This window comes from Cervus elaphus, chromosome 2 (genome assembly GCF_910594005.1).
Source record: "Cervus elaphus chromosome 2, mCerEla1.1, whole genome shotgun sequence".
NCBI classification, from domain to species: domain Eukaryota; kingdom Metazoa; phylum Chordata; class Mammalia; order Artiodactyla; family Cervidae; genus Cervus; species Cervus elaphus.
The window spans coordinates 18,142,015-18,160,968 of record NC_057816.1 but is presented as its reverse complement, the minus strand read 5'-3'; the positions used below and the strand labels follow the sequence as shown (position 1 = coordinate 18,160,968).

The window sequence follows — 18,954 nt, the reverse complement described above, 5'->3', positions numbered from 1 at the left end:
CGGCCTTCCTGCTGAGTCTTTAACAAGCCCGGACACATGCTGCTCAGTGTCCTTACACTTGCAGTTTCCTCTCTGGGAAGCTCTTCCCACAAGTAAGTGCTTATCTCTACTCCTCATCTCCTTCAGGTCTTTGCTCCCAAAGTTAGCTTCTAATGGGGCTTCCCTGATAGCTCAATTGGTAAAGAATCCACCTGCAAAGCAGGAGACGCCAGTTCAATTCCTTGGTCAAGAAGATCCCCTGGAGAAGGGATAGGCTACCCACTCCACTATTCTTGGGCTTCCCCTTGTGGCTCAGCTGGTAAAGAATCCGCCTGCAATGTGGGAGACCTGGGTTTGATTCCTGGGTTGGGAAGATCCCCTGGAGAAGGGAAAGGCTCCAGTATTCTGGCCTGGAGAATTCCAAGGACTATCCATGGGGTCACAAAGAACAAATGAGTGACTTTCACTTTCACATTACTTTCTAATGAACCCCTCCCTGACCACTCCACCCTCCTCCTCTGAAATTATAGCCCCACAGGAACCACATCCCAGTACTTTGTAACCTCACTTATAGGCTTCGTTTTTCTCCACAGCACTTACCTACCTTAGTGTGTGTTTAATGTGTTTGCCTTTTTTCTTTCCCTCTCATCAACTTGAATACAAACAGCAAAATGACACTATTTTTCTTTGTTGTGTCCACTATTTTAGCCCTAGTACTCGGCATGCCCTCAGTAAACGTTTGATCACTGAATGAATGAATAGTGGAAATGTTGCTTTATATATGGCAAGGATTAGATTGCACCTACCCCAAACACTGGCTAAGGCCTAAATGAGAGTTTAGGAAACATCTTCAATACTAGTAGTAGAAATTATTCTTATTCATAATTATTGATCAACTGCTTTAAAACAAATGCTATGTATAAAAGATGCAAATTAACATACAATAGAATATCTATCCAGAAGCAAATCTAGGTGAAGAAAAAAGACACACAAAAAGTGAAGTATAAAATTCAAAATAAGCTAACTTATTACTAAACTCTGTTTCCAAATGAGTGACACAAGGAACAGCTACTGTAGGCTGTAGTCCTTTGTTATTCAAAACATAGTCTTAGGACCAGTATTATGGAATTACCTGGGAGCTTCTTAGACATACAGAAATCAGGCCCCACCCTAGTGAATCATGAGCTACAGTTTTTAACTCTCTCTCTCAGGTGGACTGAATGTACATTCAAGTTTGTGAAGCAGCGGCCCAAGGAGCCTCTGTGAAGAACAGAGAAAGTCATCTCACGCAGAAGACAGACCATAGGCAGGGAAGTGGGGGAAATCAAAGTACAACCAAGCAGAGAATAAGCAAACATATTATTGATGCCGAGTAGAGATGAGAAAGGGGAAAAACAGGTTACAAACATAAATGTTCCAGTATTTTATGGAGCATCTTAAAATTTCAGGCTAAAGGTTTAGTATATAATTCTGGTACAAAGGGAAATCACTGAGGTTTTCTGAAGTCAGGGATTTACACGTTATAAAGGTTGTATTCTAAAGTTTTATTTTAGTAGTAAATATTAAGATAGACTAAATCCACAGACATTAATTGTGCATCCGCTGTGCACATACCCTGTGGGGGAAATAAGGATGAATGAGACACATTTGTCACCAGTGAGGAGATGGCAACTTAGTGAGCAAGGAAAACAGCTGCTATTAGATCTGACATGGGGGCAAACAGGACGCAGGCCTGGGGATAATGGTCAGGGAGAGATGGGCCAGGGACAGCCGGTCAGTGGAGCTTTCATGCACAAGAAGATTGTGGCCTGAGTCTAAATACAAGGAAAATGTCAACTCGGGGGGAATGGGAAGGAGGGCATTTCTACTGTAGGGGCAGCAGGAGCAGAGGGAAAGCTGCATGATCACATGGTCTGTTCTGAGGACAGCAGGGCAGAGCCCTGCGAGCACAAGGGGAAAGAGCGGAACCAGAGGACAGAGGAGGAGGGGGGCTGGAAATGACACAGCAGAGTCCAGTCTGGAGGTCCGTTTTATGTGCAGTGAGGAGATATTTATGCGCAGTGAAAGATATTTTTTTAATTAATTAGAGAAGGCTTAGAAAGAATGATGGTTGAAACAAAACTAGCAAATGAAGTAGGTTCTGATAAGCACTCATCTTCATTTCCCCTTTAACACATCTTTTGCCCTAATTATTGTTCTGTTCATTTACAGAAATACATTTTTATTTTCTCTTGTTGTAATAAAACCAGAAGATATTAAATAAATATTTGTTTTGGGAGACGAAACAATAAACTTTACCTCTCTTCAGTGTTCTGTGGTGGGAAAATTCTGGTTTTTGAGTTTAACAATCACAAATGAGTTTAATCCACCTGGTACAAGGCCAGTGTGGGCAGTGATTACCAGGAGAGGTCAGAAGACTTCCCAAGGCCAGCTGTGAAACCTCGGGCGCATCATGGAAGTCTTTCTGAGTTGCTCTACTAGTTAAAAAGGGGTTTGTGGGGAACAGAAATACATTCTGCATACTTAGTATCCTGCAAGGCTGTATCGAGATTCAAGGTCCAATTTAATAAAAATTCAGTATTTGAAAAGTCTAAGGCAACTACAAACGTGGTGTTTTGAATTCTCAGTTTTTCCCTGAGAATGAGAAAAGTATTATCTTGATGTATCCATGTGTTTGGAGAGAAAAACACCTGGGCATTTTGGAACTCCTTTAAATCTTACGGCAATGCCTCCTAGGGCACTGATTTTAATATCTGATTCTTAAGACATTTGCCTCCAGAGCGATAAAGCAAGCATGTGTTCAATGGGAAGAAGATTCAATACAATGTTCCACGTGGGGTGAAGTAAAAACCGGAAGCTTTTCACTTGCTATAGAGTGGTTGCCTCATGCTAAAGTGACATGTGAGGATGCATGGTTACAGAAGAGCAAAGTGCTGCACACTCAAAGGAAGAAAACAAACAATCCAGAAACAAACAAATGAACATAAAGGAAAAAAACTATCATCAGGCAAAATTGCAAATAAAATAACAGCAACAACAAAAACAAGATTCTGAAGCACCAGTTTTCTAAAAGAATACAAGGGCTTTTTAATTTCAAAATTACTCTACAAATTCAGGCTGTTGCTTTATAAATTACTTCTTAAATGAATGTAAGGATTTCATTAGCATTACATTTAATCACTGTCTTATCCCAAAATGAAAACCTCAGCTCCTTCTATGTCTGCTAACAAAAAAATTTATGATGCAAACTCTATTCAAGTGACCATCCAAAGAAGCTGCCTTCCACACCATGGGCCCATGAAAGCAACTATAATTTGTTTGTTACAGGTATATTGTGAAATATTTACATGTAAATTTATACCAATGAGTAACACATTAAATAAGTTATCTACATAAACTAAGTAGACCTAATTTTAGACACTCCTGAATTTAAATGATATAACATAGTAGATAACCATAAATTGATAAAATAATAACACCTGATAGTGATTAAGTATCCAGGGGGCTTTAAATGCTTTATATCTAATTTTCAAATGACTCTTGACTCACTTCCTAGATGAGGAAATTAAAAATCAGAGAAGCCAAATGACATGCATAGGGACAGTAAAACATGGCGCAGGGATTAAAACCCAAGGCTGAAGCCTGTGCTCTCACCTCGCTGTCCTGCTTTTCACACAGGTATATAAACTAAATAAAACATCTGCATTAAATCTGCTTTCACAAAATATCTATTTATGGGTTGGCTACATTAAGACCTTAGAAATTACCTATTTGGACTGGGTGGAGTGAAGGGGAGATTATAGTCCATAAAGAGTAATATATGATCAGTGTAAAGGAGTTAAATAGTACAGAAGCAAATGAAAAAAAAAGAAATGTCTGTTGCTATATTTGCAATCTCACACGCCTTTCCAGTGACGGATGCATCCTCCTGATCCTCTATGAGTTTACAACAGGACTGTATTGCTCTGTGATTTGCTCTTTCATTTAACAACACATCACAGGAAGAAAAAACCCTGGGTGAGCACATATGCTTCTACTTCATTCTTTTGAGGGCTGCAGAGTACTTCACAGTACGGAAGTATAACATCTATTTTGAGAATGTGATTTTCAACCTTTGTGTATTAAAGCAATACCGTAAGGACGATTTACCTGGATGGGAGGTATATTTAAAAAACATGAAGTGACCAATTAAAAATCGACAAAGGACTTGAATAGACATTTCTCCAATAAGCACAGGAAAAGATGCTCCATGTCATCATGCCTCTATATAATCACCACCTGGACCGACAGAGCATTACCAGCACTTCCAGATCCTCCTTCCTACCCACCTGCTCACTCCCCTCTTCAGAAGTACCACTGCCTAAACTTTATCACCACACAGCAGCGCTGAACTCCATGACTTTGAACTCTCTCCTTACATATATGGGATTATACAGTGTAAGTCGTAGGTAAATCAGGCTTCTTTCCCTCAATATTTCTGTGTGGAACTCCTCCATGTTGTTGCACATAGCCATGACTCATTTTCACTGGAGGAATCCACTGAATGAACACACTGTTATTTATCTATTCCACTGTGGATATGCCTTTGATACTCTGTAGTTTTTTGACAATTATGAATAAAGTTGCTATGAACATACTACATATACACCCAAGACTGGAGCTGCTGGGTCACAAGGTATATATGTGTACAACCTAGCAGGCAGTGCCAAACACTGCTTGTCCCACATCACACTACCCTGCAGTGTATGGGAATTCCCGTTGATTTACACCCTTGCCAACTTTGGGTATTGCTACTCTTAAATTTTAAGCATTCTGGTGAGTGTGTTTTCATGAGCTAATAAAGTTTTGATTTGCATTTCCCTAAAGACTAGTGATGTGGAACAACTTGTGGTGTGCTTATTCAGCATTTTGATATCTGTTGTTCAAGTTTTCATGCAACTAAAAAAAAAAATCAGTTTATCTCTCCTTTTCTGATTCTTTACATACTTTGGTTATGTGACCTTGGTCAGATAAGTGTGCTGCAAATATCTTTATCACTTAGTGATTTGCCCTTTTCACTATCTTAATAGTATATTACAATTTACTTTCTGAACTTTAAGTTTAATAATTAAGCTTTTCAGTTAGAATTACTGCTTTATGTATAACCCAAGATCACGATGGAGAAGGAAATGGCAAGCCACTCCAGTATTCTTGCCTGGAAAATCCCATGGATGGAGGAGCCTGGCAGGCTACAGTCCATGGGGTCGAAAAGCGTTGGACACGACTGAGCGACTTCACTCCACTTCACTTTTTCACTTCAAGATCATGAAAATAGCCCATGAAGATACTCCACTGTATTCTCTTCTAAAAGTTTTGCTGTTTCACCTTCCACATACAGATCTATAATTTTCAAGATCTAGCACCATTTCGGAGAAGGCAATGGCAACCCACTCCAGTACTCTTGCCTGGGAAATCCCATGGACGGAGGAGCCTGGTAGGCTACAGTCCATGGGGTCGCTAAGAGTCGGGTACGACTGAGCGACTTCACTTTCACTTTTCACTTTCATGCACTGGAGAAGGAAATGGCAATCCACTCCAGTATTCTTGCCTGGAGAGTCCCAGGGATGGGAGCCTAGTGGGCTACCATCTATGGGGTCACACAGAGTCGGACACGACTGACGTGACTTAGCAGCAGCAGCAGCACCATTTACTGAAATGACTGTCATTTTCACAATGCTCTGCAGTGCATAAATCAAGTATCTATTAACACATGTACACAGGTTTGTTCCTGGACTCTCTTCTTTATCACTATTCTATTTGTCTATCCTTGTATCAACCACAGTATCTTAATCAGTGAAGCTTTAATAATAAGTCTTGATATCTATAATATTAAGTTTCCACTATTTCATTCTTCAACTTTGTCTTAGATATTTTGGGCTCTGCATTTCCATACAAATTTTAGAATCGATTTAGAATCAGTTGTCAATTTCAACATAACTCCTAACTTAAAGCTTGGGGCATTATCAACAACTCAGCCCTATTGGGCTCTTAACTTCATGTGTTGTTCTGAGAGCACCAGGACTTTCTCTGCTCCATCAACTGATACCCTGAGGGCTCAGGTCCCCACACACTGTGGTCACTTCTCTGGATTTCCTCCTTCTGCTTCATCTTAGCTCAGTAACTGTTCAGTACCTTATTAACTCTCCAATGCTTCAAAGAGACTATATTATATTTTTACATTTCTGTCCAGATTTTCTGTTTCCAGAGAGGAGGTTTGTCTAAATTCTCTAGCCCTCCATTTTTAGAATCTCATGCCCATAAAGCAAGCTTTGCCCTTCTTTTCTCTTCACTCTTTCTCCACCTTCTGCCCACTCCTTCCCTCCCCAAACTCCCTCATTCTTTTTTTTCTAGAAGAAAAAAGGTGGAGAAGGTGGGAAGATGGGGGATTCAACCATGGAAATTAATGAAGACCACATGTTGACCCTAGAAAGAAAACACCTGCTACGAGAACTGGAGAATTCTTGGGCTTAAGAGAGGCTGCACAGAGAGAAGAGGTCAGCAGAAAGCACAGGAGCTGGAGAGAGGATGGTAAGCCAACATCAGAGAGGTGAGTGACACGTGGAAGGGGTGGAGGAGGAGAGACGTACGCAAAAGAAACATCTGCGGAGGCAACAGCTGAGAAGGCTGAAAACTTGAAGAAAGACATCAGTAAATAACAGCTCAGTAAATGCCAAGCAGGGGACACACACAGAAGTCCTCATGCGCTTCCTTCCTCTTCCTCCCACTCACCTCAGCCTCATCAGCTGTCAAAGCAGGACCTGCGGGGACGGAACAAACGCCAGTTTCTTTGGAACAAGCGTTTACCTTTCTTCCTCTTAACTCTCCTCCCCACCTCCCAACCCCACACACGCCCTTTTCTTTAAGGTACCATGGATACGTGCTATCTTGGTCAGGACATGGTGATTCATTAACTTTATTTTTACAGACACAAATAATTGGTCATACTGAAAACATTAAGAAGAGTTCCAAAGGGAAAATGTTCCTTATTGCCCTTGTTGTGCAATAATATAGGGAGCTTTAAGTTGCAGTCTCAAACTATAGCTCCATCTTTCAGACCTGGTATCTCACAGTGACAGATGGCAATGTTAAAAATAAATAGAACATTCAAGTTATTTGTACTGAAGGCAAAGACAGTTTTAAAGTGTGAAACAAGCCTGAGGCTGATAGAACTCACATTATCCTTTTCAAAATGTATTAAGAATGCACATTTCCCTATGCCAGCCCTGAAATGTTGCCCACCAAAGATAAAATATTAGCTTTTGAAGGTGTGCTGTCATTATACATCACTACTAATTTAGAATTAACAACGCCATACAGGTCTATTCATAGAAACCCATTTTCCAGAAATGTCAATAACTGATTAACTTTCTCGTTTTAAAAGTGCTTGAGGTTATCACTATTAGAAATTCACTTTCATATTCAGAACATGGGAGAAAGCATTTGATACAATACCAATATTAAGCTAATTTTTTAAAATTTATTTATTTTAATTGGAGGTTAATTACTTTACAATATTGTAGTGGGTTTTGCCATACATTGACATGAATCAGCCATGGGTGTACATGTGTTCCCCACCCTGAACCCCCCTCCCACTTCCCTCCCCAATATTAAGCTAATTTTTAAAAACAGTTTACAGTATATCTGAGGTAACATGATCAAAGATAAGACTTTATAATTAATAAAAGTTAAGTTTATTATAGCAGAAATACATGAAAATAATACACAAGAAATAACAGTAAATTTTTGATATAGAATTTTGGTAACTTTAAAGCAGTGACCACAAAAACTCATGATCATCTCAGATGGATAAAAGTATCGGACAGGGCTTCCCTGGTGGCTCAGTGGTGAAGAGTCCACTGGCCAATGCCAGAGACATGGGTTCGATCCCTAGTCTGGGAAAATCCCACAGGCCATGGAGCAACTAAGCCCATGCGCCACAGCTATTGAGCCTGTGCACTAGGGCCTGAGAGCCGCAACTACTGAAGCCCGCATGGCCCAGAGCCCATGCTGCAAAAACGTGAGAAGCCATCGCAACAAGAAGCCCACACACCACAATAGAGTAGCTCCTGCTCTCCACAACTAGAGAAGACCCAGCACAGCCGAAAATAAAATAACATTGAAAATGGTATCTGACAAAATCCAACACCCTTCTGTGATAAAATCATTCAACAAACTAGGAATTGAAGGGTACTTTGTCAACTTGACAAAGGGCATCTATGAAAACCACACAGTTAAAAATTTTTACATAACAATAAACAATTAGACGACTTCTCCTAAAAGGTCAAAAGTAAGACAAGGATGCCTGTTCTCAAAACTTCAACACTGTAGCACATCCCGGGCAATTGGGCAAGAGTAAGACATAAAAAACATCCATATTGGAAAGGAAGAAGTAAACATGTCTATTCACAAATGACATGATCTTACATATAGAATACACCAAGAAATCTGCTAACAACCTATCAGAACTCATAAATATTTCAACAAAGTTTCAGGATACAAGATTAAGATACAAAATTAATTGTATTTCTATGCACTTGCAATAAACGATAAGAAAATGAAACTAAGAAAACAACTCCATTTACAAAAGCATCAAAAGAATAAAAATAAATTTAACAACAGATATGCAGAACTTAAAAAAAAAAAACTACAAGAAGTTGAATGACATGAAGGATCTAATCAAATGGAAAAAAAACCCCATGTTCAAGGACTGAAAGACTTAAATACTGGCCGGAAGGTAATACTTTCCAAATTGATATGTAGATTCAATAAATACCTATCAGAATCCCAACCATCTTCTTTTAGAACTAACAAGATGATTCTAAAATTCATGTGGAATTGCAAGGCACCTGGAAAAACCAAATCAATCCTGAAAAAGAATAAAGTAGGAGGACCTCCCAACTGCAAAATTTATTACGAAGCAATGGTAATCAAGACAGGGTGGTAGTGGAATAAGAACAGACATATAGATCAATGGAACAGAACTGAAAATCTAGAAATAACTTAATGCGTATAAGGTCAACTGAGTTTCTACAAGGGAGTCAAGTCAATTAAATAGGGAAGAAATAATCTTTTCAACAAATCATGCTCAGATAACTGGATATCCAATGGACTTGAACCTTAAAACCATACACAAAAATTAACTCAAAATAGGTAGTAGGCTAAAAAGGAAGATCTAAAACTATAAACTTCTTAAAAGAAAATACAGAAGTAAATATTGACCTTGGGCTAAACAACACCTTCTTAGATAAGACATCAAAAGCATAAGTGAGAAAAGAAAAAAATAAATTGAACTTCATCAAATTTAAAAATATTTATGCTTCAACAGATACCATCAAGAAAATGAAAGACAAAACACAGAATTTGAGGAAATGTATGTCTGCAAATCACATTATCTGATAAAGGACTTGTATGTGGAATGTATAACATGACCCAATGGTAAAAAGACAACCAAATTAAAAAACAGACAAAGGTCTGAACATTTCTCCAAAGATACACAAATGGGTAATAAGTAAACACATAAAAAGATGTTCAACATTATTAGCCATCAGGGAAATGCATATCAAAACCATAAAGATGCATCACTTAATACCCACTAAGACAACAATAACCAAAAATACAGTAACAAGGAAATGGAACAATTTGAATTCTCATATACACTGCTGGTGGAAGTGTAAAACAGTGCAGCTGGTTTACAAAGGTAAACTAGTTTGGGGGTTTCGCCAAAGGTTGAACACAGTTATCATATGACCCTGCAATGCTACTGCTACACACATAATCAAGAAATGAAAACATATATATATGTACCAAAACTTGTATACTAATTATTGCATTATTCAAAATAACCCAAAATGGAAATCCAAAGTGAATGGATAAAATAAATACTGTATAACCATACAATGCACTATTATTTAGCCAGACGAGAGAATAAAGCACTGATATATGGATGAACCTTGAAAACATTATGCTAAGTGAAGGAAGCCAGTTACAACAAGACTACATATTGTATGATTCATTTCATTTGTGTGAAAGGTCTAGCTCAGAGAACTCTAGAGACAGAAAGTAGATTAGCAGTTGCTTAGAGCTGGGGCGAGGGAGAGGAGAAGCAGTGTCTGCTAGTGGGCACAGGAGTTTTTTTTTTCCAAGTTACTGATGCGACATGTCAAAAAGAAAAGAAAACTACAGCCATCACAACCACTAATGAATAAGTAAGTTCTCTCTGACAGTGTTGTTTTATGCTTAACAAGCTTGGCCAAAGAAGGAGGATTTAATAGAGGATAAAAATGCCTTGAAAAGAGACTGAGAATCTCAGGATGAGGGGAGAGTAAAGCAGAAGGAGAAATTCATTTGATCACTTTCTCCTCCTTCTAAATTCTTTATTCTTTGTTTTTATTTTCTTTCCAAAAATTTACATTACATTAAAAAGTTCCTGATGAAGTATTCTGTAAAATTCATCCAGATTAAGTCACCCCAATAAAAACAAGTTTCCACTGTTTTTTATTTTTACTCCCTACAACACACTGCTTTATATATCTGTACAATATTCCACACACTTATGCAGCACTGTAAATATATTATATAAGTAATAAGAAATGCTGTTTAAAATAGTTTGGATGTTCACAGGCACTGATAAGATATACTTTCCCTTCATTTATTAATTTTCAGCTAATCATATTATCTTCATGTCAGGTCCTTAAACCTAGCATTTTCTTTTATCATTTTGCTCATTAATTAGCCACATTCCTACTATATAATTGCAAAAGCAAATAATGACAAAGCTTAATGGAGCAAACAGTTCTTAAAATTGCCTAAAATTCTGAATGCATGTAAACCTTTGTGAAATGATCAACAGAGAAAAAAGAATACACTAAAAATCAACACCACATTAAAATTAAGAATGCATATTATGACAATGAACACAACAGCTAAACAAGCTGCGTGCCTGACTGGAAGAGAAAATCTGGATCTTTAAGCAGTGGGTAAATAACCACACTAATGAGAAAGAGTACTCACCTGGTTTTGGCACTGAGTTGGTCACTGACTGGGGAACTTTCTGATTAATTAACTCAACACAGTGTCCAGGGAAGAGTCCCACCTAAAGAAGAAAGGCAGCAGAGAGAGGATTCTAAACCAGGGAACAGACCAGTGTGTGAGCATTGCCAATTCAATTCCAGTAATGTGCTCCACAGCCCCTCCCAGCGATTCTGCTATCCCAAGACTCTAAATCACTGACGATGCCAATTATACAAACAAATAAAACAAGCTGTTGCTATGAGTATATAGAGGCATGTGTTTTATTTGCCTAAAAGTCTGTCTTCTTTTCTAGTTTTAGCTTTTAATTTCCCAAACTTCTTTTACTCTAATTAAAATATTTAGTCTGATACCAAGCTATGCATGGCAAGAGGTATAATTTATACCTGTTAATAGTTTACTTTGCTGAAATTTCAATCCAGTTGTGTGAACACCTCTACTGCCCACTTTCATATTTACCGACTTCTCTATGATTTTTTTTCAAAGCAACACTAAACCACATGCAACTTTTTTGTTTATTTTTTCTTCATTCTCTCATAGGTTCAGTGAAAAATGACAAGACTAAATTAAAGTAACCTGACGAAACAATTGCTCACTTAAAATTCTGGTATTCATTCTTGGTAAAGAGTCAGAAGTGTGTGGATAAGTGGGGAAGCAAGAGAAGAAAACAACCAATCTCGGCTTTGAAAAAGCACACCAAATTGACCTGGTAGCAAGTTGCTCGTGGTGTTAGGAAGACCCCCAAGGAGCTGTGATAGGAAAATACTGAGCTCCAGATCACCAAGAGATACTACATAGCCAACAGAATGAATACAGATATGAAGATCCGGGAAACAAAAGTAAAAAGGAAATTTTTACCAATATTTATAGATGTTTTCTTAGATAGGAATATGATTGGGCTGCCAAGCAGCAGATGTTAAAGCTGAAACAAGAAAACTACATCACTTTGTACATCCCTCTGTTGACAGACTCTGGGGAAGAAAGGAACAGCTTTCCAAGAGTCTGACTCATCGTGAAGGTCTGAGCTGTATAATTTTCATCTGTGTGGGAGTATTTCACATACTAATTTGCTGCATTCTTACTTCAATTTCTTGATCGATATTCTATGTTAGCTCTTAAAATTATGAAGATGTAACCAGTTATCATGAGTTGAAAGGGCTTATTAATAAACTATCAGCTTGTTTAAAAGATCTGATTTAGGATCTTAAAGTTCCTATATGCACTGCCTTCTAAAATGATGCTGTAAGTATCTGTTTTATTGGTGAAATTCTATACCATATTTTACTCAACTTCCTATTTAACTAATCAACAAGTAGAAATTCTTCCAAGATTGGTTAGAACCAGATGAGAATCAATTTGAAAAATCCTTCTCATTCTCTCTTACACAAACCACTTCTAAGGGAATTACTTATGGTTAAGTGTAGCCCCGGGATTGGGGCTTCCCAGGTGGGTCAGTGGGTAAAGAATCCACCTGCAATGCAGGAGATATGGGTTCAATCCCTGGGTCAGGAAGATCCCCTGGAGGAGGGCATGGCAACCCACTCCAGTATTCTTGCCTGGAGAATTTCATGGACAGAGAAGCCTGGTGGGTTACAGTCCATGGGGTCACAAGGAGTTGGACACAACTTAAGCAACTGAGCATGCACCTAGCCCCAGGATTAAGAGGGCCTCGGTTCTATTCTAGGCCTGCCACTTACTGGGCTGGGTTTATAACTTAGGCTCCGTTTCAGTTTCTTCCTCTAAACATAATGATCTTGTGCCTAACTCATAAGGTTTGTTATGAGGATTAAACAGATGAGTATAAGCAAAACGAATGTAGTAAGCACTTGTGCAACATTATCTGTTCTTTATTATTCCAGTATGTTGGCCACTAGAAGACCTAGAGGGTTTCGGCTCCTCCAATGTATAGATGTGACATGTAATACCTACTACCTTTTGCCTGCATGTACTTAAGTTTCCTCACTATCAAATATCACTCTTTCCATAAAATTCTAATTCATTTCCATTTATAAACATCTTCTGCAATTCGCTATAGAGAAAAGACCACTCATTTCCTAGGCTCTGTGATCTGCAGCAAATTGCTTAATATCTGTTTCTTAATTCATAAAAATGGGACATCATTAGCTACCTGAATAATCTGTGTAAAAGCACCTAGTCTAGTTTCTAAACTCAAATATCTGTCAGCAAATAAAAATAGCTTGCCATTATTTCTTCACAAGATTCAACAAAGCTTAATGATCTTCTTTAAGGAATTATATCAAATTGGTACATACTAGTTGCACTTTCACCTTTTAAATGTCTCAAGGTCCAGGTATATGGGGGGAAAGCTGCTGTGTATTATGCAGAGGTAGGTCCATGGGAGGTTCACCCAACGTCTAATTCCCATCCCTGCTCGCCTATCTCCCTTTAGTATAAAGTGCAATATTACTAAATGCTTCTGCTGCTGCTAAGTCACGTCAGTCGTGTCCGACTCTGTGCGACCCCATAGACGGCAGCCCACCAGGCTCCCCCGTCCCTGGGATTCTCCAGGCAAGAACACTGGAGGGGTTGCTCTTTCTTTCTCCAATGCATGAAAGTGAAAAGTGAAAGTGAAGTCGCTCAGTCCTATCCGACTCTTAGCGACCCCGTGGACTGTAGCCTACCAGGCTCCCCCGTCCATGGGATTCTCCAGGCAAGAGTACTGGGGTGGGTTGCCATTGCCTTCTCCGATTACTAAATGCTAGCTGAACTAAATACTCAGTTTTCCAGATTCCTTGCGTTCAGGGTGTAGCCATGGCACATGTGAAAAGCTCTACTACGACTATTCTGTCTCTTCTTTCTGCTGTGTACCCAGGTGTTGGGAATGGATCAGCAGTCGCAATCATCTAACCTTACTTAAAGAAAGGCCAAGAGGATCTTAGATAATTCTGCCTAGCTTCATTAAGCTGCTGACTCAACTGCAGCAATGATACCTTTTCTGTTTGCTTTTGTTTCTTGAAGCCAAAAGCACTTCTAACTGTAACTCTTTACTTAAGACAGTTATCTTAAGTAAGACAGTTAAGATAACTGTCTTACTTAAAAGAGCTAATTCTGTGTACTTGAGAAAAGCAATAGATTCTATTTTCTTATTATAAAATTTCAACCATAAAAAAATGAAACTGTGTTCCATTGAAAATACACACATAACTAACCCTAAAATTACAGTTAATGAACATTTTAAATTTTCTGCCACTTCATGGATCACAGCCTTATGGCGAAGGGGCTTGCGTAACTCAATGAAGCTATTAACCATGCCGTGCAGGGCCATCCAAGAAGGATGGGTCACAGTGAAGAGGTCTGACAAAACATAGTGCATACTTAAGCCAATATTTTACCAAATATAAATTAACTCTAATAAACTCAAAATGCTCAATGTTAAAAGTGACTGGAATTCCAACAATATGAGCTATGAATTATATTTTCCTGTTTCCTGTATTGTTTTCTCTGCAGAAGTGGCATTTTCTAAAGCTCTAATTTAAATGACTGAGAAAGGTGAGAGGAATTCAATATATTTGGCAGGAGTCAAAATGAATTTCTACTCTAGGAAGAGGAGGGAAAGAAAAGAAAAGATGAGCATCCGGCGTCCACAAGGGTAGAGGAATAGCTAATAAAAATAAAACAACAGAAAAAAAAAAAAAGGACAAGGCTGAGGGATGGGCTTAAAGGAGGGAGAGAGAACCTTCAGTCTGGTAGTTTTCCCCTGAGTCAGTTTGGCATGAAGAAGAAAGAAGAGTATATGGATGTAAGAGACACAGAGGCAGAAGAGATGGAAACTGTCATAGGATTAGACACATGAAAAGTTAACTCAGATGCTTCTGTAGTTCTTTCCCACTTTTACTGAGGTATAGCTGACAAACAAGCTGTGCACATTTAAAATGTACATTCTGATAAGTTGACACCCATAAAACTGTATCCACATTCAAAATTATGAACATATTTATCAACCCCCAGAGTTTCCTTGTAACTCTCTGTAATTTCTCCCTCTCCCTAGCAGCCCTCGCCCCTGCTCAACAAGCAACCAAGTTCTACCACTACACATCACTTTGCAGTTCCTACACTTTTATATGAATAGAGTCATGCAGAATGTACTTTGTTGTTGGTTTTCTTTCATTAATTATTTTGAGGATCGTCATGTTGCTGTATTTATCACTAATTCTTCCTTTATATTCCTTAGTAACATTCTATCGTGTAAATGCCACTGTTCGTTTATTCATTGATCTCTTGCTGATGAGATAACTGGGTTGCTTCCAGCTTAGGGCCATTATGTATATGGTTGCTATGAACTGGCACCTGTGAGTTTCTGTATGAAGGCAGATCTTCTTTTCTCTTGGATAAACACCTAGGAGCAGAATGGCTTGATCCTGCCATCGGTATATGTTTGAAACACTGACAAACTGTTTTCCAATTGGCTGGAGCATCTCACATTGCCCCAACTATGTCAGTGTTCCAATTCCTCCACATCCTTGCTGTTCCAGTAAGTATGTAGCAAGGTCTCACTGTTATTTTAATTGCATTTCTCTAATCACTGCTGAAGCTGAAACTCTAATACTTTGGCTACCTCATGCGAAGAGTTGACTCATTGGAAAAGACCCTGATGCTGGGAGGGATTGGGGGCAGGAGGAGAAGGAGACGACAGAGGATTGGGATGGCTGGATGACATCACCAACTTGATGGTCATGAGTCTGAGTAAACTCCGGGAGTTGGTGATGGACAGGGAGGTCTGGCGTGCTACAATTCATGGGGTCAGAGTCGAACACAACTGAGCAACTGAACTGAACTGAACTGAATCACTGTGGTTAAGCATCTCTTGACAGGTTTATTTGTCATGTATGTTTTTGGTTAACTGTTCCCATATTTGCTATTTTTTTAAATTGAGTTCTGTCCTCATGTTGAATTTTAAGAATTCTTTATATGTTGGAGATACAAGTACTTGATCAGATATAATCACTGCAAATATTTTTTCCCAGTCTGTAATGCATCTTTTTATTGTCTTATAAATAACGCCTTTCAAAGAGCAGCAGTGTTAAATTTTGATGAAATTTATTATCTTATGATTGTTCTGATAACACATCTAAGAAATCTTTGCCTAATCCAAAGTCACAAAAGTTTCTCCTATGTTTTCTTTTAGAAGCTTTTTAGTTTAAGATATACATTTTGGGTACATGACCTATTTTGTGTTAATACGTGCAGATGGCACAAGAAAAAAATAAAAGGATTTATGAAGGCATATGGATATCCAACTGTCCCAACATCATTTGTGAAACAGATCATGTTTTCACTGAATGGATGTTGAACCTCTGTTGAAAACAAGCGTCCACGTATGTATGGGTCTACTTCTGACTGTTCTGTCCTGTTGAGTTACTTGTCCATCTCTCCCCTAATGCCATATTCTATTGTTACTGCAGTTTTACAGTTACGTCTTCAAATCAATTAGTGTTAGTTCTCTGACTCTGCTCTTCTTTTTCAAATTTGTTTTGGCTGTTTTTTTCTAGGTCCTTTGTATTTCCATATGAATTATTAAATCTGTGTATTGATTTCCACAAAAAAACCTGCTGGGATTTTGACTGGGATTAATTTTAGAAGAGATGATATTTTAACAACATAAAGACTTCCAACCCATACATAGGGTATATATCTCTCGTTTTTAAAATATTCTTTATCTCAGAAATGCTTTGTAGTTTTCAGTACACAGATCTTTTGTATCTTTCTTCCGATATATCCCTAAGTCATTCATAGTTTTGATACTATTACAAGTAAGTTTTATTCTGTTTTGTGATTGAGGTTAATGCTACTGGTCTGCGCATTACATTTGAAGTAACAAGACTTCCATGAAGTTGTCCCTAGTATACACAACTGTGTATTTCAAGTATGCAACTCACTTTTATTTCTCTTTTATATTATATGTGAAAAATTATATTGACTTTTTTGAAATTGTGTCTGTATCTTGTTATGTCATTTGTAAATTTCATTTCTGAATTCTAAGGAAGGATTTTAGAAATTATTTATCATAACAAATGGGTGTATGGTTTGATGATGCTAAGAACTACTTCTGTAAGCCATTTTTTTCAATAATTTCCAAGAAACTGAATGTTTAAGAATCATTTGGTAGGACTTATTTTGAAGTTATAATAAATTAACAAAAGGCTATCTAGAAACTAGTTTCTCTCTAAATGTCAACGGCAGCTGCTAATGGCACTAGAAAGAAAAATAAAGACAGCAATAAGAAACAAAGAAAATAATTTCAGAAAATTTACATATGTTTTGTGATCCAAGGGGGAGAAATACAAAACCACAACTCACCAAGTTCATGTCTGGCTGTATCACTGACTTACTGTCTTTACGAACCAAAACCATCTTCCCAAATTCCTTTGATTTCTTCAATTGTAAGGTGACAATTTAGGACCAGGTGATCCTCTGCCATTTTTTTTAACCTTAGAAATCGATGATTCACACATGTAGACAAGTAGAAGCCACTACTGGTTCACTGCACTACTACTATGATCTGTTCTTTGCCCAGAATACCTAAGTTTCTACCTAAGCCCTGACACTAAACAGCAAAATAATAACAGGCCAGTAGTTTAGTCCTCTTTTGCTTTAGTTTCTTTGTCAGTAAGAGAGGTAATCAAAGTACCTTCTTCTAGTGTGAGAATTAAAGGTTAACAGGAAGCACACAGAAGAGAACCAAGAAGTGTTACAATGCCTTGTATTTGTAGCACCACACTCTGACTCTCCCTTCCCCTGAAATCCTGTAAACACTACAGATGAAAAATTATGTAATTTTCCTATTACTCAACTGGAGAGGAAATATTCTGCTCTACTTAATTTTGAGTAATGAAAAGGTGCAGCTTTGAATTCTGCACATAAAATGATGGTCTTCATATAAATAAGTGGGTGAACTGTCTTCCTCTATTAAACTACTTACTGCAAGAGCCAAGGTTTCCAAACATCTTCCCCGTGGGATAAAGAAGGCTTTTCTGAAAGTAAGCTTTCTGGAACCACGTTAAACTCCTGAGGTAAGGGAATGCTTATTGCTGAAGAGCTGCTTCTCTGCCATTCGTGCATGGAAACCCTCACACGACAGGCTGGGGTAACTACGAAAATAAATCCAGTGACCCTTGACCATCTTGCGGAGAACCAAGAGAACATGACTGAATAGGATTCTGTCACACTCTAAGTGGTATTTTATCCATTAGGCTGACTGCATCCCAAATATGTCTTGGGAGCTTTTCTGGGGGAAAAGGAGAACACTCACTAAGCAGAGTTTTAATTCTTTCTCTACCTGCACAGGATAAACACAGGGAGGCTGAGTCAGTGGTTCTCACATTTTGTACTTAATAATCATCTGAGGAACATGATAAAATTCAGATTTCTGTCCCCCATCTCCAGAGATCAGTTTTATCTGGTTTTAATATGTTTCTCAGGTCATTCTGATACTTACGGCTCCCAGATAAAATTCTGAGAAACACGGCATAAACAAATAATCCTCAGACATTAACACTTTACATTTGTAACATGCCTGTTATATAAGGAAAAAAAAGACCTTCCAGACACCTCACCTCACATTTCCAACCACAGTCCACCAGCAGACACAAAAAGGCCATGTATTTTTAACAAGAAAGAAAATGAGGTTTTTTTTTCTTTCTGAAATATACATTACATGATGAAACTCTTCAGAAAACAAAGGTAAAAGGCTCAATATACTCTTTAGAAGACAAGTAAAAAAAAAAGATTTCAGCATTTCAAATTACTATAGTTAATATAATTTCACACTTCCTACTCCTAGAAGTTTAAGAAAAGAAACACAGTCACAGTATAATTTAGAAACATGGATGAACTAATCCTTCTGTTCCCACAGCTAAATTATGGTCTAGGTTAAAACAACATACAGAC

The 18,954-nt window shown here is 38.1% G+C and overlaps 1 protein-coding gene across 6 annotated transcripts in view; it reads right to left on the bottom strand.

The window, feature by feature from the left end:
• The window catches only part of ARHGAP32 (Rho GTPase activating protein 32), a 191,650-nt gene that overhangs the window by 43,020 nt on the left and 129,676 nt on the right, over positions 1-18,954 (bottom strand). For 4 of the 6 annotated variants that reach the window (XM_043873299.1, XM_043873280.1, XM_043873289.1 and 1 more), the window contains one exon: positions 11,029-11,110. The exons of 1 other annotated variant lie outside the window; for it this stretch is intronic. In XM_043873299.1, coding sequence (XP_043729234.1) covers positions 11,029-11,110 — 82 coding nt within the window. Of the gene's footprint in view, positions 1-6,747; positions 6,777-11,028; positions 11,111-18,954 lie in introns of those variants that run through there. One more of the 6 variants, XM_043873324.1, reaches the window with a different exon arrangement.